Source organism: Peromyscus californicus, unplaced genomic scaffold (assembly GCF_007827085.1).
Source record: "Peromyscus californicus insignis strain IS unplaced genomic scaffold, ASM782708v3 Scaffold_3__1_contigs__length_106647218, whole genome shotgun sequence".
In the NCBI taxonomy this organism is placed as follows: domain Eukaryota; kingdom Metazoa; phylum Chordata; class Mammalia; order Rodentia; family Cricetidae; genus Peromyscus; species Peromyscus californicus.
In genome coordinates, this window is record NW_026294551.1 from 40399592 (window position 1) to 40417271 (window position 17680).

Sequence of the window (17680 nt, forward strand, 5' to 3'; positions counted from 1 at the left end):
CACAGCAGGAGGAACCCAGCCACCGGGGGAGGGGGGGGGTCAGCTTGTTCCCCTCTGCCTCCTCGCCCTCGGACCCTACAATCTCTAGAAGCCATACTTTCTTACTCTTTCAACCTTGAGAATGCACCCTAGTCGGAGGGAGCAATGCCTCTGGTTAAAGACCTTGGGTGGGTTCACAGCAGGTTCAATCAAGCTCCCGGGGAGTGCACAGATTCGGGCAAAAGCTGACCACCACACATGGTGGGTTCTCTAAAACCTCCAGATGGCCAGCTCCACCATGGCCCACTCTAGTTCTGTCCTTGGCTCACCCCTCAGAGCGGGGCATCAGAGTCCCCCACCGGTAGCGGGTCCTTTGCTGGTTAAAAAAATGTCCTGGGTCAGTTGCTTCCACGTTGGGCGCAGCAGAGGGCTATACCCTCACCGGCTTCCACAGCTCCCTCCCTCCCGGCTAGGTCAGCGCCCCTCGCCTCCTGGAGCATCTCCAGCTTGCGGAAGCCGCCACAGCATCCTCCTGGCTCATCTGAGTTTCCACTCTGGGTGGGGAAGGCTGTCCTGAGACACCCCCCCCCCTCCAACCTGCATCCTCGCTGTCTCACTGCCTGGGTGCGCCACCCCAGGCCCCTCCCTCCGTCACCCCTTTCCAGCGGAGCCCGGAGCCCGGGGCGAGCCTGGGGAGCAGACGCAACAGATTGCAGAACGCGGGAGCGCGGCCCCGTTGCCTCCGCGCGCCGCCAGTCTCCCGGCCCGTGCCCGCTGCCCAGACCCCCGCCCGCCTTGCTCCGCGAGCCGGCCGGCCATTGAGATGCAGCTCACAAGCCTCCCGGGCCCCTACCGTGCGCGTCCCTGCCCGAGGCCCGACGCAGGAAGCCAGGCAGCGGGCCGCACGGCCCCGCACCCGCCTGCGCGCCAGGGCCGGGAAGCCGAGATCCCGTGGGTCCCAGTAGTCCCCAGCCTCGCGGTCTGCACGGGGAGACGTGGCCGGGTGCCGGGGACCCAATCTAGCTGATCTCTGGCATCCCTTTAGATATCCGTGGGCGGACACGCCCCCAGGGTCTCAGGTTGGACCCTTCATTCTAACTCGGAGACCACGGGAAAGACCCCCTCCTCCAATCTCCCCTGGCCCGACCTAGGTCCCTTTAGCAGGCTCCCGCGGCAGCCAGGGACGCCTTGCTGGTAGCGCCGGCGGAGAGTCCAGGGGAGCAGTAGGATGAGGGTGCTCCTTCCTCCGATTCTCCCTCCGCCCCCTCCAGGGGCGCCCGCCGCATCTTTACCCCGAGTCTGCGCCGCGACACTTACCGTGGGCGAGCAGCGCGGAGAGGCAGAGCAGGGCGGCGCCGTGGCGGCCCGACATCCCTGGGGCCATGGCAGAGGTGGGGGCAGGAGGGGTCCTAGGGGGCAGCAGTCCACGGCGACTTTGTCTCAGGCTGGGCTCGGTCGCCTCCAACTCACCGTGGAGCCCAGCTGTCTCTGTTGAGGCTTCAGGGGCCAGAGAGCGCAATTTGGGGACACTTTGAGGGGAGGGGGCGTCCCGGGCGCCACCGGCTACACCCTTGGAGCCAGTGGGGGCGCAGCTCCGGGCCGGAGAAGTCTCCACCTCCCGGGGCTGGTGCCCCCTGCAGGATCTGAGAGGCGAGGGGGGAGCCGCACGTGCGGTCCCGGGGCCCAGTGGCCACCGGCGTCCCGGGGGCTGCCGAGAGCTGCGTGCCGAAACCCTTGGTCTCGCCGCGCCTCTCCGATCCGTACACGCTCGAAGGTGCAGATCCCCCAATGCGAGCCCGGATCGCTTTGGTTTCGGTGGTAACCCCACACACACAGCGCAGCTTTCTTCTTCCTCCAAGCGCCCTGCAGCAGCCCGGAAAATCCCAGGTCGGGAGCAAACGAACGATTTCTTTTGCAAAGAAAGAGAAAATCCAGGCAACTTTAATCCATCCGGGGAAGGAAAAGTTTCCTTGCAGGGATGAGACAGGCGACACAGGTCGCCACCACCCTAGGCGACGCCCAGATAGAACGCCTGAGGTAGGTGACCAGATGTTTGTCCCTTCACAGAGCTCGGTCTTGGACTCCAGCGTGCTCTCTCCAGTCTCGACTCAGGTCTGCGCTAGCACAGGCCGACTCGGCGCCGCCTGGCCGGGCTGGGGCTCGATGGCTGGAGCAAGGGTGGAGCTCTAGGCACCCGCTGCCCCATAGAGATGGGGCTTGGAGAAGCGAGGGAGCGGGAAAGCCAGCTAAGGCGCCCCAGCTCGAGCCATTTCTTCTCGGAGCGTCTCCTCCAGGATCCAGCCCGTGAGCGTTGTAGGATGGGAAAAGGGGGTGGTCAGCCCGCGGCAGCACTGGGCTACCCTCTCTCTCCTCTCGGGTGGGATGTCGCTGTCTCAGCAGAGAGGTGCCCTGCCCTGCCTCGCACCGCTCCTCGCCTTCCCCGGGGGGACCTGCACAAACCTTGAACTTTTCCGGGGTTCAGAGTCTCCGACGCCTCTTCCTCCCCATCACCCCCGCCTTGCCCCTGGACACCCGCTTGCCCGTTGCCTTGGTGCGGCAGGGAATAGGCTGTAGCTCTTTCGGAGTCAGTTTGGGCGAGCGGATCGCCGCTCCAGTCCCGGCTGCGGATGGAGAGAAGCGGGAGCGCGGCCAGGGGGCTAAGGCATCCGCACCTGCGCGGCCCCTGGCCGAGGAGGCAGCAGCTGGTGCCTAGGAGGCCGAGCGAAGAGAAAGATGCCTGCAGCGGGGCCAGCTCTCCTTGGACGTGGGGTGGGGGGAGAAGAAGAATCAAGGAGCAGGGAGGAAAAAAAAAAAAGAGGCGGGGGGAGCCACAGTTGCCCGAAGCAGTAGCCACCGCCTCCACCGCGCTCCTCCGTAAATGATTCCAGAAAGAGACACACACACTGATGCTCGCCACCCTCCTCCTCGGTCCGGCATTCAGCGCCCACCCGGACCGTAGCGGGCAGGCGCCCAGCTTGGCGCGCTCGCTCCCTTCTCCTCCCTCCCTCCCTCCCCTCCCAGATTCCCCGTGATCACGTGGCCCCGGAGCGCGCGGCCCACGGCTCGCGCGCCACGGAGACTCCCCCCTCCTCCGGCTCCCCTGTCTGTCCACGTGTCCATTCCGCATTCCCAGCCTGGGGGCGCGCGCGGCTCCTTAATGAGAGTCAGCCCAGGGCTGGCCTCGCCGTTCAGTTCTGCTCCGCTTTACATTTAAAAAAATTTTTTCCTTAGCGATTCAGGTTGGTGCTGGGATCCGAGTGGGGCCGACCCGCTGCTGCGACTGCGGTTCTCCTGGGTAGACGCCACCACAGACGCCGCCGCCGATGTCCCTTTTCAAAGGATGCCAGCTCCCGGCCGGGTGCCGGAGATGTTTTCAGCGGTTCTACCCGAGGCGCGGGTAGGGGGCAGCCTCCCACAGCCTCTGAGTCCGCGTAGGTCTCTGCAGGGCACCCGGTGGGAATCCGCTTTGCTGCCGCGCCCAGCTCCTCTGGTTGGAGCTCCTCGGGCAGGGATGAGCAAGGGGCGCCGCGCCGCTGGGGGCAGAGGAGGGATTTGCCTCTGCCTACAGGTTGTTTTTCCAAGCCTCTGGAGGGCTTGGAAGGATATGAGAAACTGTCCCTCTGTACTCCACCTAGTCATCAGCCGAAGAGGGAGGGGTGTGGGGGCGTTCATTCACTCCCACCACCGCACCTCTTCCATTAGAACGCAACCCAAATCAGACTCGACAGTCAACCGTCAGTCGGACATGGGATCAATGGCAGTGATCGGACAGAATTATTGGTTGTCATGAGGGGATCCTGAGACGTTTGATCTCAATCGGCCCTATTCGGGAGGGGCAGTCTCCAATCCCATGGGCATAGCCCATATGAGAGGATGGAGCTTTTGAGTCGTCTTTCTATACCAGATAGAGTATGGGGCTATGGGGTCAGAGCAAAGTTGGTGGACGCTCTGCCCACACCTTGTCTGCCATACTCAGGTCCTAGCCCTACAGATCCTGTGAGTTACCTTTTCCTCCAGAAAGGATCATTTTGGGGGAAATGGGCTTGAATGGCCATGGGAACCGTCTTCCTCCTAGCCACTGATTGTCCCTGTTTGGGATTCATATTGGAACCTGCCTACCTCTTCTTGCCCCTCCCCCATGGCTGGGGAGGGCTAACAGGCTCATTGGAGGCCCTGGGGACAGACCATGCTGGAGTAGTCAAAGAAGATCATTCTCATTAGGTCCCTAATGCCTGGTGGCAATTAATGTCACCTAAGGGCTTATTAACCATCCCAAGGAGAGGCAAGCCAGCAATCAGCTGCATGTGCCCGCCTCTCTCTCTCTCTCTCTCTCTCTCTCTCTCTCTCTCTCTCTCTCTCTCTCTCTCTCCCTCCCCCCCCCCCCCGTGTGTGTGTGTGTGTGTGTGTGTGTGTGTGTGTGTGGTGTTGGGGTGAGGAGTACAGGATCCACTCCTGAGGTAGGGGATGGTTCTGTGAAGACAGGAATACATGCCAGGCCTTTGTCCCAGCTCACAAGTGCAGTGGGGACCCAGAACTTAGAGATGGCCAGAGGAAAGAGACACACTTCCCCCAAGATGATGTCTAGGTTGCTCTTCTCCACAGCTTCTGTATCTGACTCAGGAGTCAGAGAGGCTGAGGGCTCACCCTACTTTCCTGGTCCTAGCTGGAAATAGCATAGTGTTCTGGGCAGGTTGCCAGTGACATGGACATTATGGATTTCTCTTTACCCTAACTCAGTTTCCCCTTCTTCCACCCCAACTTTCACAACAGTACTGTGACTGTCTCCCAACCCCACAGGTGTCATGGGGCCAACCACGAGGGAGGGAGTGTTAGTTCTTGTTCCCCTAGACCTTCTGTTCTGGACAGGAAGGAGGATGCTAAGTGTATGAGCCAGACAGTGGGGATACCTGATCATACTTGCTTTTTACTCCTGGAGAAGATGGAGGCTGTCTCGGGAAGGCTGAGGGGTCCTACCATTTTTGTGTGTGTTTGTGTGGGTATACATAGGCCTATGGAAACCAGAGGTCATTGTGAAGTCTCTTCCTCAATCTCTCTCTTCATCATCATCATCATCATCATCATCAGTCTCACACTAAATGTGGAGCTCACTGTTGAGGCTAGACTGACTGGCCAGCAAACACCAAGGAGCGGTCTCTGCCTTCTCTACATGGGGGTTAATCGACACACTCCACGATACCTAACTCTTACACATTTCCCGTTGATCTGAACTCAAGTCCTCATGCTGTTGCACGTACATTACTGACTGACCTATCTTGCCGGTCCATGGTCCTGTCATCCTCACAGAGTGGAGTTCTTTTCTTCAGCCCTGTTCTTTTCCTGCCTACTATGGGGATATGCCCTTCATGGGCCAGAAACTGCCTGTCAGGTCCCCAAATGCAACATGTCCCTCTTCTCCACTTCAGGAGTGAAGGACTGTTTACTTCATCTGGAAAGAAAACTACCTAAAGAATCCCAGTTCTGCTGCTTGGGGACTTCTCATCTTGGCAGCCACATTCCGGGGTTCAGGGAAGAAGATATTGGAGTAAAATAGGTTTATCCAGGTGTCCCTGTCCCAACTTCCCTGGAGAGAGATTAGTACCACCGCCCTCTCTATCTTTCTGGACCATGTGACAAGCTGCTCTTGGTCTCACCAAGAAGTTTTGGTCATGGGTTCCTGGTAAGCCGTGCCACTGGGATCTAGATGGCAGAGGTCAGGTGGGGCGGAGGCTGGAGAGAGGGCTGGTATGCATAGGTGTGTCTGACCCAGGCACATCTTGTTTCCTTCTTGCTTTTCCTGTCTGAGCATCTTTCTGGATGGAGTTTTGGCAGTGGCTGGGGCTGTCTGTGTTGCCAGCTCCTTTGCGATGCCTGGAACAGATAACAAGGAGTAGGGGGAGGGTAGGGAGGGCGACTCTGCCCCAGTACCCTGTGCAAGTGCTCATCAAGACCCAGTCCAGAGGGCTGGGGATTTAGCTCAGTGGTAGAGTGCTTGCCTAGCAAGCGCAAGGCCCTGGGTTGGATCCTCAGCTCAAAAAAAAAAAAAAAAAGACCCAGTCCAGAGCCAGCACGGCTTCCTCTCTGGCTAAGGAGCCCCATTGAGTGTGTCTTGGCTTTCTGAATGCCCACCACTAAGAGGATACAGGCCAGGGCAGGCATTCTCAAGAGGGAATTCCTGGGACCTCCTGGGAATCCTCTTCAGATTCCCTAAATTAGCCCTCATTCCTGTTATTGCAGACATCATAGCCTGTTAACTCTGCCATTCCATTTTATTGACTATTGACTTTGTGAGTGTGTGGTGTATGCATGTGTATTGGGTACACTTACCCCTCAACCCTGTGTGTGTGTGTGTGTGCGCGCGCGCGCGTGCGGCCCATGTAGGCTGCAGGTTGAGTTTAGGCATCTTCTATAGTGCTCCAGATTTATTTATTTATTTCCTTCCTTCCTTCCTTCCTTTCTTTTTTTTTTTTTTAATTTGGGAAACAGGGTCTCTCACTGAACCTGGAGCTCACTGTTTCAGCTAGACTGGCTAGCCAAGGATCCCTGCAATCCACTTGCCTCCATCCTGCCCAGCATCGGGCTTATAGATACACATTGGCCACTCCCAGATTTTTACATGGGGATCTGAAATCAGGTTCTCATACTTGCACAACATGCACTTTAGCCACTGAGCCATCTCCCCAGACAGGAGCAAATCCCTTTTATTGAGTGTTGTGCTGGGGCTCAGAATGAATAGGTTGAGCAAGATAATGCCCAGATGGTAGAAGTTAGAGAGCCTCCAAAAACTCGTCTGGGACCCAGTGGCACTGAAACCTAATAGCAGGAGTGCTTCTGATGTGCCAGGCACTGTGCTTGGGATTTTGCCTGCATTATGTGGGTCCTTGACACACCCCTGTTAAATACATACTGTTAATATTGCCATATCCAATTGAGGGTCAGAGAAGGGACGTTTCTTGACTAGGGTCACTCGACTAGAAAGCAGCACCAAGCCAAATGTGTGATTCCGGAGATCAGATGTGTAGTCCGTCTGATCATTTCACTCCACTGGGCTCCATGGACAGCAGGCTACTGTCTCTCCCTGCTTGTGCTTATGGCCAGGAGCGTTCTAGGAATACACAGAACTTCCAGTCCAGAGAAGCTGCTGGGGCAAAGGAAGTTGGTTCTGGGTGTCTGGGAGCAAGGGACAGCTGTTTCCTGTGGCCCTGTCCACAGCAGCTCAACCTGTCATACCCCTCCACACCCGCAGCAGTGACTCACAACTAAGCATTCAATCTATGTGGAGTCTAGCCCATGGTCACATGTGCAGAGGATTATCATCACCATCACCCAGCCTCTGGCCTGCAGGCACCTCACCTCCCCCTGCCTGAGGGGCTCCTAGCTTAGATTCCAGGGCCATTACAAATCTCTGTTCAGGAGGATGTCAGCAGCCAATTGCAGAGACCTGCTTCCAGTTCTGTAAGGCAAGGCAACTTCCTAGTCCCTTCCAACTTCTGTAATAAAATGTCACCGGCTGGGTGAATTAACACATTTACTTCTCTTGCTGAAGGCTGGAAGTCCAATATGAAGGTGTTGGCAGGGTTGCATCTTTGGAGGGCAGATGGAGGTCTTCTGTGTGGTCATATGGCCTCTCCCTGGGCTCATGAACCCTGGTTTTTTTTTATTTTATTTTAATAGAGACACCAGTCCTTTGGGTGAGAGCCCCGTGCCAAAGGCCCCATTTCAACTTACGCACCTGTTTAGAAACCTCGTCTCCAAATACAGTTGCATTCTGTTATTTAGAGGCAAAACTTCAATGTGTCAGTTTTAAGAGTTCACAGTTTAAGCGGGGAGGTGGTGGCACACGCCTTTAATCCCAGCACTCTGGAGGCAGAGCCAAGCAGAGTTCGAGTTCTGTGAGTTCGAGGCCAGCCTGGTCTACAGAGCGAGATCAAGGACAGGCACCAAAGCTACACAGAGAAACCCTGTCTTGAACAAACAAACAAAAAAAGAGTTCACAGTTTAGCTCCTAACAGCAACTGTAACTCACACACTGGGGTGTTTTCGAGAGGAAGAGGAGTACTACGAACGGTGATCTCAGAGCAGCAGCTATATATGACACCACATGAGCAAGGAAAGCAGAGAGCTGGCTCCTAACATCCAGGCCCCATCACTCACCTGGTGGCCTTGTTTTAAGCCCCAGTCCTTCCCGTGTGCTGAGCATTTTGCCCTGCTCAGTTCCCCTTCCTAGTCGGTCATCAACACTACCTGGTGAACCCTAGCCCCACCCCCACCAAACATGTGACCAGTTGACTACTCTAGATCAGAATCTGCCTTCTTATTTTGTTGTCATCCCCCGCCCCCAAAGCTGGGACTGCAAGGAACGGCTTTGTACAGGCCAGGCTAGTGCTCTACTACAGAGCTCAAGCCCCAGCCCTCTTTATTTTTATTTTTAAGGACAAGAAAACCAAGATGCACAGAGAGCTAGTGATGAACCCGAAGTCCCACAGTATTTACTTAACAGTCAAGGGATCCGTACAAGAGGACGAACCTGGCTCCTGCTCCTTGATGAACCCATTGTGACCCTGGCTTAGCCACACAACAGACTTGGGAGTTGATCATCTCTTCCCCGGGTAGCATGAGGCTCCCCGTCTCAATGTTCCAGGTGCAGCCCTGACTCAGTTCAGATCTTGGACTGAAATACCAATAGTTTGTGTGTACATACTCACTCTGGGTGTGTCTTCCTCTGTGAAGCCCTCCCAGTCATTGCCCAGGCTCTGTCCTATGCCATGCACCATCTAAGACCCCATGCTTCCTGCAGCCGCGGGTCTTTGGGGTCGCATTGATCTGTCTGACTTTCCCTGCAGAGAGGAGACCCAGGAACGTAGGCCATCTGTGTTGTTCCCCACAGGGTGTCCTTTGCCTTTCAGTCAGTGGTCACTAAGTTATTGAACTGTTACTGCCCCGCCCCAGCGTGTGTTCAGAGCTTTGATAGATGCAAAACATGGTCGCTGCCCTTGAGGGACCCACCTAGTGAAGGCACTGCACCCCAGAGTTTCGTTGTTCTTGGCAGTGAGTGCCACTTCAGAGGGAAGTCCAGAGCCCTCAGGAATCAGGCAGCTGAGGGAAGGCTTCCTGGGGGAGGTGGCCTGACACTTTGCTGAAGGAAGGGTGAGTTGACATGGGAAGGCCTGGCAAAGAGAGGAGGTGATACCAGGAAAAAAAAAAATCAGTTTTGTTTTTTTTTTTAAACAGGAGCTTGGGGGTTCCAGAGAGTTCTCAGAACTGAGAATTTCATCATGCCTGGGGCCCTGGACTGAGTGGAGGGGACAGGAAGCTGAAGAAGCCAGCAGATGTGAAAATGTGTGCCTATGAGAACTGTACAGTTGGAATGATCACATTCAGTCACATGGAACTTCACGAAGAAGGACAAAGGCATCAGGATGCTTACATAGCACCAGCATGACATGTGTGAACATGTGTACATGCATCCACCCTCAATATATAGCGCATATATCCTCTTTGCAGAATGAGGTACCCCCAGAGCCATCTGTTTAAAGACCCTAGATTTCCCTAGAATCTTCACTTTGTTCCTCTCTTCACATTCACGTCTTCCAGCCCCTATCCACGCCTGGCTGTCCCCTCCCTTCCTCCCTTGAATACACATGGCCAGTAAGCTGGGACCACCCTGGGCTCCCAGCCAAGAAAGGATTTGGATTTGGGCCAAGCAGGCTGGACTCTGGGCTCCCCATTTCCTTCCCACTCTGCACAGCCTCATTTAATTCCAAGGCAAAGTGGTGGTCGTGTGTGTGTGTGTGTGTGTGTGTGTGTGTGTGTGTGTGTGTGTGTAAAACAGAGATAGACAACACTGTATGTATGGGGGACAGAGAGGAGACACATGCAGAGAACACTGTGTGTATAAGAGAGACAGGGACACACAGAGAGAACACCGTGTGTGTGTGTGTGTGTGTGTGTGTGTGTGTGTGTGTGTGTGTGTGTAACAGAGAGGCAGAAAAAACACCCTATCCATGTCCCAGCCCAGCAGCTAAGTAGCAGTTAATCCTGAGAGGAAGAGCAGGAGCCTCGGGTTTCACCATAACCTCCATTGCTCCTGTGCCTCGAGCAGCTGTCCATCCAGCACTGCCTGGCTCTGGGGTTGGCACAGCCAAGTCTTCCTGCCTTGAGAGAGAATTTCAGTCTGGGCTGCTGCAGAGGCAGGACTGGGAAGAAGCTCCCTCACTGCAGACTGTATGTCTAGACAGCCGTTAGAGGACTCATGTGTGCTGGGGGCGGGGGGAAGACAAGCCTCGGAGCTGCAGATACCTCTCCTGATTTCATAGAGGGTCTGGGTTCAGACCCGAAGTGGGACCCAGAATTTCCTTCCTGTTCCCCTGAGGTGGACATTCTTGATTCAGGTTCCCAACCTACCTTCTACATCTTAATTCTCAGATTTCTACGCCTTACCTGTGCTGGATGACATCTGTGGCTCTCTCTTGCCTGTAGGATTAATTTCAGCCTCGCATTTAGGACTTAACAGCCCACCTCCAACTGGCCACCATCCCCTTGCTTAGCCACTATTATGTTCTCCCCATCTCTAGTGGCTTTTCTGAAACGACTGTTTCTTCCACCCTAGATAGATTTAGTCCCTATCTCCTAGTTAGAATTCACCCAGCCTCTATCTTAGTTTCCTGTATTCACTTGCAAAAATCCTTAAAGACAAAAGCTATGTTTCATCTGCCTTTAAACCTCTCATAACTCTGAATCCAGTTTCATATGTAGAGCCGTGGTTCTAAGCATCTACTAATCAAATGAGTGCATGAATGAATGAATGGCGAATGAATGAAAGGCACACGGGGCAACAGTTCAGATGCAAGCGCTTGGCACCTTGTTTGGCACTTTCTATCTGTCACTCCTTTGCATTGTCTCTAGACATCGAGTGTCATGGTCCTACCATCTCCACTTAGACAAGAGGTGGCCGAGCTCAGTGGGACAAAGCCATGTGTTCTAGGTTGCAACAGCTAGAAGTGGCAGAGCCGGGGCTCAAACCCCGAGTCTGTTGGCTCCCCAATAAAGCATCCTCGCTCAGAATACATCTGATTATAAATGCCTCGGAAGCTGAACCCCCAGGACACCTCAAGCCCACTTCACAATCCTCCAGTAGGAGAAAGACGGGGTGATGGGGGTCCCTACCAGCCTGTCAGCCTAGCAACTAAGTAGCTTGAGGGAGAAAGAACAGGGACCTCAGTGTTCCCCCAAAACTCAGAGAGGACAAGGACCCTGCAGATACCCTCTTTTGGAGGCCCCACTGCTTTCCTTGGGCCAGATGAAGCCATCCATATTCTAAGCTCAGGAGACACAGCAAAAAAGATATCCATGGTCCCAGGGGCCCCATTTCTACCTCAGCCCTGTCTCACTGGGGCATCTCAGTGGTTCTCAGACAATGTTTACTGTGCAATTTGAACTCAAGCTCTGGATCCAGGTCACCAAGTTCAAATCTCAGCTCTCTAGCTGTGTGACCTCGGACAACTTCCTTACTGTGTCTCTGCCCAGTTCCACATTGTCCCTTGGGACTATTGGCGGCACTCTCCTTAGCGTGGCAGTGGGTTGTGGTAGTGACTGGCCCTGGTGCTTTGTATCGCTTGCCAGAGCTGGTTCATCTTTTATACCAGGCTCACCTAGACACAAGGCCTCAGGGGCCTACCCTGCCCTCCTGCAAGGATTCGTCTGGGTGTATTGGACAGGCCTCTGCGCTCTCTGGGCCTCCCATGTAAGGCAAAGAAACAAAATTGGGCTGGGAGAACAGCTCGAAGGAAAAGCCAAATCAAAGTGACTTTTGTGGTGACAAATGCTTAATAATAACTTTACAAATCTAGTTGAATTACTATGAATAACAGCCTCCCTTTTCCTTCGTCTCTTTGTATGGATACGGCTCCCGTCTCCCAGAGAGCACACAGCTACAACCCTGAAATTCACCCAAAAGAATCATTACTGGGAAAACAAACTAAAAATAACCGCAGAGGAAACAGCGCCAGCTCAGAAGTGGTTCTTTGGAGGTGGGGGTGAATAAGGCAACTTTTTGGTTGCTCCTGGGATAATAGAGTCTAATGTTTAAATGTGAGGCTGATTGATCATGTGTCCTGTCTCCAACCCTGCAGTCTAGGCCCCCCAGACAATCTTTGGGGTTCCTCCGAGGCATCTAATCCATTCCTGGAAGTCTAGTCCTGTGAATTAGCCTGACCCAGACCTGTCATTTTCCACCGAGGATCTCCCATGTTCCAGGTAGTCTGCTCGGCTTTTCTCTCCCATGCCTCCAGGCAGGTCCTATTCACCCCAGGTAAAGAAAGGAGACCCAGAGAGGGTGGATGACTGATTTAAGAACACACAGGAATGTGAACTCAGGTCAGGTTGGCCCAAGGGCAAAGATCACAAAGGCTCCTCTGGGTCTCCAGGTCCCCAGTGGATGCAGGAAGGTTGCTCGTGACCGGCAGAGGTCATGCCTCTCCTTCAGGGGCAGCATCCTAAGGCAGGCACTGTGGTTGGGGGAGGGACTTATATCTCCTGTCTCTCAGTCTGGGCTCTCTACAAGTCAAGGATGATTCTCCATCAGAAAGCAGGTACCCAGGGGTGGAACATCTCCCTGATGTGGCTGCCTCCCTTACAGTTTGGAGTCCTGAGGCAGAGGCCTCTCTGCATTCTCAGATTGCCTTCTAGAAGGGTTGAATGTCCCCTATCAGGCAAGGGCCACTTGCCAGGGGCCCTCAGCCCATGCCCTTGGCGTCTCTTCCCTGCACTTGCTACCTGGATTCCAGACTTTCAGGTTAGCGGTGACAGATGACTGATGGGATGGGCTGTGGGATAAATGTGGGGTGCCCTTTGGCAGGGACCAAGGCTGTTTGTCTCCTCCACAGAGATGGATGCCTGTCCCTGAGGAGGCTGGCGGCTCTCTCCTGAAGCATACTGCAATTTCCTGTGATTGAAATGTGTTCTCAGGGTGCTGAGACCGGCTCTGGGGCTGTGTCGTCGCTGGCCCCTCTGTCTGCTTCATGGGCTCCATCCGTCCGTCTGTCTGTCTGCCCGTCTATCTGTCCATCCATCCAGCAAAAGATAGATGATGTTATTGTAAGACAGGATGGTGCAACCAAGGTCAGAGGGAAGTGTTTAATTGGAATGTCAGAGGCTGGGGATTGCTCTGCTGGTGTGATTGATTCCCCAGAGGTCCTGTCAACCACAGGGTCACTGCAGGGGAGGAGTTAGGGGGAAGCTGGGGAGGACCTGGGGGAGGCCAGGGTAGAAAGAGGCTACCAGGCTCTGCCTGCTTCTGCAGAAAGGCTATCCAATAGACTTCTGCCATGGTCATTGGCTGACCGGAGGCACAGAGGGGAGGCTCTGCACTTGACCTTTGGTTGTCTAGCTGTTCTGTTTCCTTCCTCCCTCTTATCCTCCTGGGTCCCCTGGTTGGTTCTGTGTTGAGTGAAGAGAAGAGGAACTGACTGTTTCTTGTCACAGAAGGCTCACTGTCTGTCCACAACCTCTCTGCTCTGGCTGCAGCCCAATCAGGATTGGCTGGCTAGCAGCAAGGTTTAAGAAGCTGATGTTGCCCCATCTATGCTCTGCAGAAAACTTTCCTCATAGGTCCCAGAGACTCAGAAGTAACTCCCTTGGGGGGAAACTGAGGCAGAGAGTTTGACTTGGTATCACCCTGTCCCAAGGATGGAGAAAGAACTGCTGTGGCAGTAGCAGGGCTATGTCCTGCTGCCTCTTGACAAGCTGGCTGTGGGTGGAGCTGAGTATATTGAAGCCTAGGCAGGGACTGTGGGGTGCTCCTAGGGACCAAGAGCTGTAGTAAGCGTGCTCGTGTTTCTTACCTGGGTAAGAGTGAGTTGAGGGGAAGAACAAGGGTGTATAAGTGTGTGTTGGGGGCAGGGTTAGTCAGGGCAGGGGGCTAAGGATGCAGAGGCAGGAACACATACAAGCTTGATACAGGGTGGCCCCTTCAGGGAAGAGCTTGAAGGAGATGGCTCTGGGGGCTAGAACCATGCTCTGAGCTCTGGGGTGCTGTGAGGGGGATGGGAGGCCTGGGGTGGTTGAGACAGGTGGAACGTTCCCAATGTGTGGTGGAGGAATTGCTGTTCCCTAAGCATACCCACTGTTTCTTGGCTTAGTACTGGCGCTTTGTTCAGGGATTCACTGTGTTATTGTAAACATGAATACCAACACTGACAGCATTCCCGTTGCTACCACCATTAGTGTTACCCTCACCACCACCAATATTACCACAGTCACCATGATGACTACCTCACCATCATTACCGTCACTGTCCTCATCACCATAACTACCACCATTATCACATCATATCCCCACCACCACCATTCCATCACCATTACCACATCATCATTATCACCAACACACCATCATCACCATCACCATTACCATCATTGCCTTCATCACCACAGCCACCACCATTATCATTACATCACCACCACCATCACTATCATCATGCCACCACTACCATGATTGTCATTATCACCATACCATCACCATCATTAACACTACCATCATAATCACCATGGTTACCTTTATCACCATAACCCCCATCATCACACCACTACCACCATCATCACCATAGCCACCATTGTTAGCATCATTATATTCACCACCACCCCAGGCCTCCCATCCCCCTCACAGCACCCCAGAGCTCAGAGCATGGTTCTAGCCCCCAGAGCCATCTCCTTCAAGCTTTTGCAGTATTCTGACTTAGAGGGGAGAAATTATTTGTCTTGTGTCATGATTTTGAAGGGTTCAGTCCATCATGGTGAGGAGGTTATGGTAGAGCAGAGAAACACAACACGTATCCAGACAAACCAGAAAGGAAAAAAAGGACGGGATGACTTTTACTTTACTCTTTCCCTTTTCTTCTCTTTATGCCATCAAGACTCCCAGTCTATGGGATAGCGTAATCTACGTTGTAGATGTGTCTCCCACCCTCAGTGAATCTTCTCTGGGAACACTTTATGGGGGCACTTAAAGATGTTAGAGATGTGCTGCACCAGTCTCCTAGGTGATTCTAAATCAGTCAAGGTGACGACGAAGATGAATCATCACAACTCTCATTATCACCATCATTATCATTGCTACCACCGTCACTGTTACCACTACTCTGTCATCATCACCACCATCATGACCATTATTAGTACACTGCCATTATCACCAGTCCCACCACCACCACCACTACCACCACCACCACCACCATCACCACCACCACTATCCTCGTTCACCCTCACTGGCATCTGTCACTGTCCTTTCTCTGTTCTCTGTTTCTGCTTGATGGCTTTTTTTTTTTATCTGAAAGCATCTCCATATTTATCCTCAAATAAGAAATCACCAAGAGGTTGGCAAAGCAGGCAGGGGTGCTCCCATCATGTCATCTTCATTTCACAGAAGAGGAAACAAGTTCAGAGGTGGTAGGGGATATGTTCAAGGCTAAACGGCATGTCGGTGGACAAGCTCTCTCTAGAGCTGCCTCCTTCCCTGCTGGTCTTGAGCGCGACCTCCTGGACCTCACTGCTGTGGGCTCACCATTGTCCTTCTCACCCCGCTTCTCTTCCTTCTCCCAGGAAGCAGCCCAAACTAATGAGAAAATCCTAGTTTGGGGAAAATAAGAATACTTTCAACCACAGCTGAATGAAGCGATATGTGTGCTTGCAAAAAAGAGACGTCTTTTTCATTGTTTGGCCCTCATCCTCACTGTGCAAGTCTGGGCCCAGTAAAGCTGTGCCTTTTCTCATTGTCTAGTCTACGACAGAGCCACAGAAAGAGTCATAGAAACAGGGAGCAAGATAGAAAAAGAGGCACAGATGTGGACATTTGAAGACCAAGGCGGAACCTAGAGAGAACTGGGAAGACCCAGACAGAAAGCTCATTAAGATCCAGGCAGAGTGGAATAGACAGAGATCAGGATGGAGAGCAGCAAGGGAACTCCCACCTGCCAGTGAGGAGATGGAAGAGGCAGAGGTCCAGAGAGGGACAGAAGTGTGCAAACGGGACTGGGGGCTACTGTTCTGTGTTCTGGATGATGGCCTTGACTCAGGACCCTGCCTTGCTTGATCGGAGGGAGAGCTAGCTGGAAATAGTCAGCTGTGGGGATAGAACTGCAGTTCAGTCAGTAGAGTGCACCTACCATGAACAAAGCCCCGGGTGAATCCCAGCGTTCCATAAACCAGGTATGATGGCTGATTCCTATAATCCCAGCACTCAGGAGATGGAGGCAAGATGGCCAGAAGTTCAGGATCATCCTCAGCCACAGTGTGTGATTTGAAAGCCAGTCCAGGCTACATTAGGCCCTGTTTGAAAAAGAAAGGAAGGAATGAAGGAAAGGAAATCTAGAAACAAACAGACTAAAACTAAAACAGTCTTGTGGCCTCACGGTGTTTATGAAGGGCTTGGACTGAGATGGCAGTGCCTGTATTTTGTGGGTATATGTGGATTTCCGTGTTTGAGCTGTGGGCTTCAGAGTACTTTTGTTAAGATGCTGAGGAGGATGTCAGAATCCTTGTCTCCCTGTTTTAGAACTCCTGTCTCCCCTACCTCATGACTTCCCAGGCTTCCCTGTTGCCTGGTCCTCCTAGCAGTGAGCTTGCCAGTTCCATGCAGGATGTTTGGGAAAATGTGGGGTGAAAGGAAGTGGGGCTCCAGGTTTCAGCTGCATACATCAGGCCACCATGATGGGAGCATTCTTGGAAATTGACCCTCTCCTTCTGTCATGGCTCTTTGTTCACTTCCAGTGACAGAGACTCAGTCACAGTAGATTAGAGATTGAGCCCAAGTGCACCTAGGGTCCTTCAATAGTGACCTCGAGTAAGGCTCCTGCCCCTGTCCACAGGAGGAGGTGGAGGATGGATGAGCACTGCCTTCTGTGAAGCTAGAAAGTAGGATGAGCCCCTTTCTTTCTTGCTTCAGAGTCCCTGGTTTCCAGGATTGCTTCCGTACTCCCAGATAGAGCCCACACTGCCAAGCACTTATTACATCTTCCTGTTGTCTGTTCCTTCTAGCTGTTCCTTCCCCTGTTTAGGAACAGTGGCTTTCACTCTCCTCAGAAGGAAGTCCAAGGGCTTCCTCTGGTATCTTAGCCAACTACTACAGCACACATTGGAAGGTATAGGGTTTATCAAACCGCCCCCCCTGCAACTCTTCTAACCCCACTGTAACAGGCAGCCATGAGCCTCCTTGGGGTCTAGCTGCTGGACCCAGGGTGGACTTGACTCAAGGCTGGTGACCCTTGGCTGCAGGAGGAGGAGAGTTTATAGAAGAGACTGGAAGGATGAAGAGAGGGTGGGCTTTGGGGGTCAATGTTGGGACTAGGCTGCAGCTGAGAGGAAGCAGAAGCAGCCTGGCCTGGTAAAGGGTCTCTCATTGGTCTTTGCTAGGGACCTCTGTAGAGTCCCTGGCTCCTTGGAAAAAGAGTTCTTTCTGACTATTGCAGGAAGCTGTTAGTTGCTGTTCCTCATGTGGTGTACCCCTCCCACCTATTCTAAGACCTGTCCTCCATTAGATTGCCTCCCCAGAGAGTTTTCGTAATTACCTCTGCCTAACTTGCAGGGCTCATCACTGCTCTGTTCTCACACACCCCTGCAATTGCCCACAGAGCCTGGTCCTCCTCTCTCTTCCACCTGACACTGAGAACTTGCCGAAGGCAGAGACCAGGCCTTTCATCTCAGTATCCCCAGCTCCT

General features: G+C 53.5%; 1 protein-coding gene across 1 annotated transcript in view; it reads right to left on the minus strand.

Annotated features, from left to right (window-relative positions):
• Tmem132e (transmembrane protein 132E) overlaps window positions 1-2985 on the minus strand; it is a 57187-nt gene extending 54202 nt beyond the window's left edge. The window contains exon 1 of the mRNA XM_052756735.1: window positions 1297-2985. Within this exon, the coding sequence (XP_052612695.1) occupies window positions 1297-1363 (67 nt within the window). The 5' untranslated portion in view covers window positions 1364-2985. The remainder of the gene's footprint in view (window positions 1-1296) is intronic.
• Between the last annotated feature and the right edge of the window lie 14695 nt (window positions 2986-17680).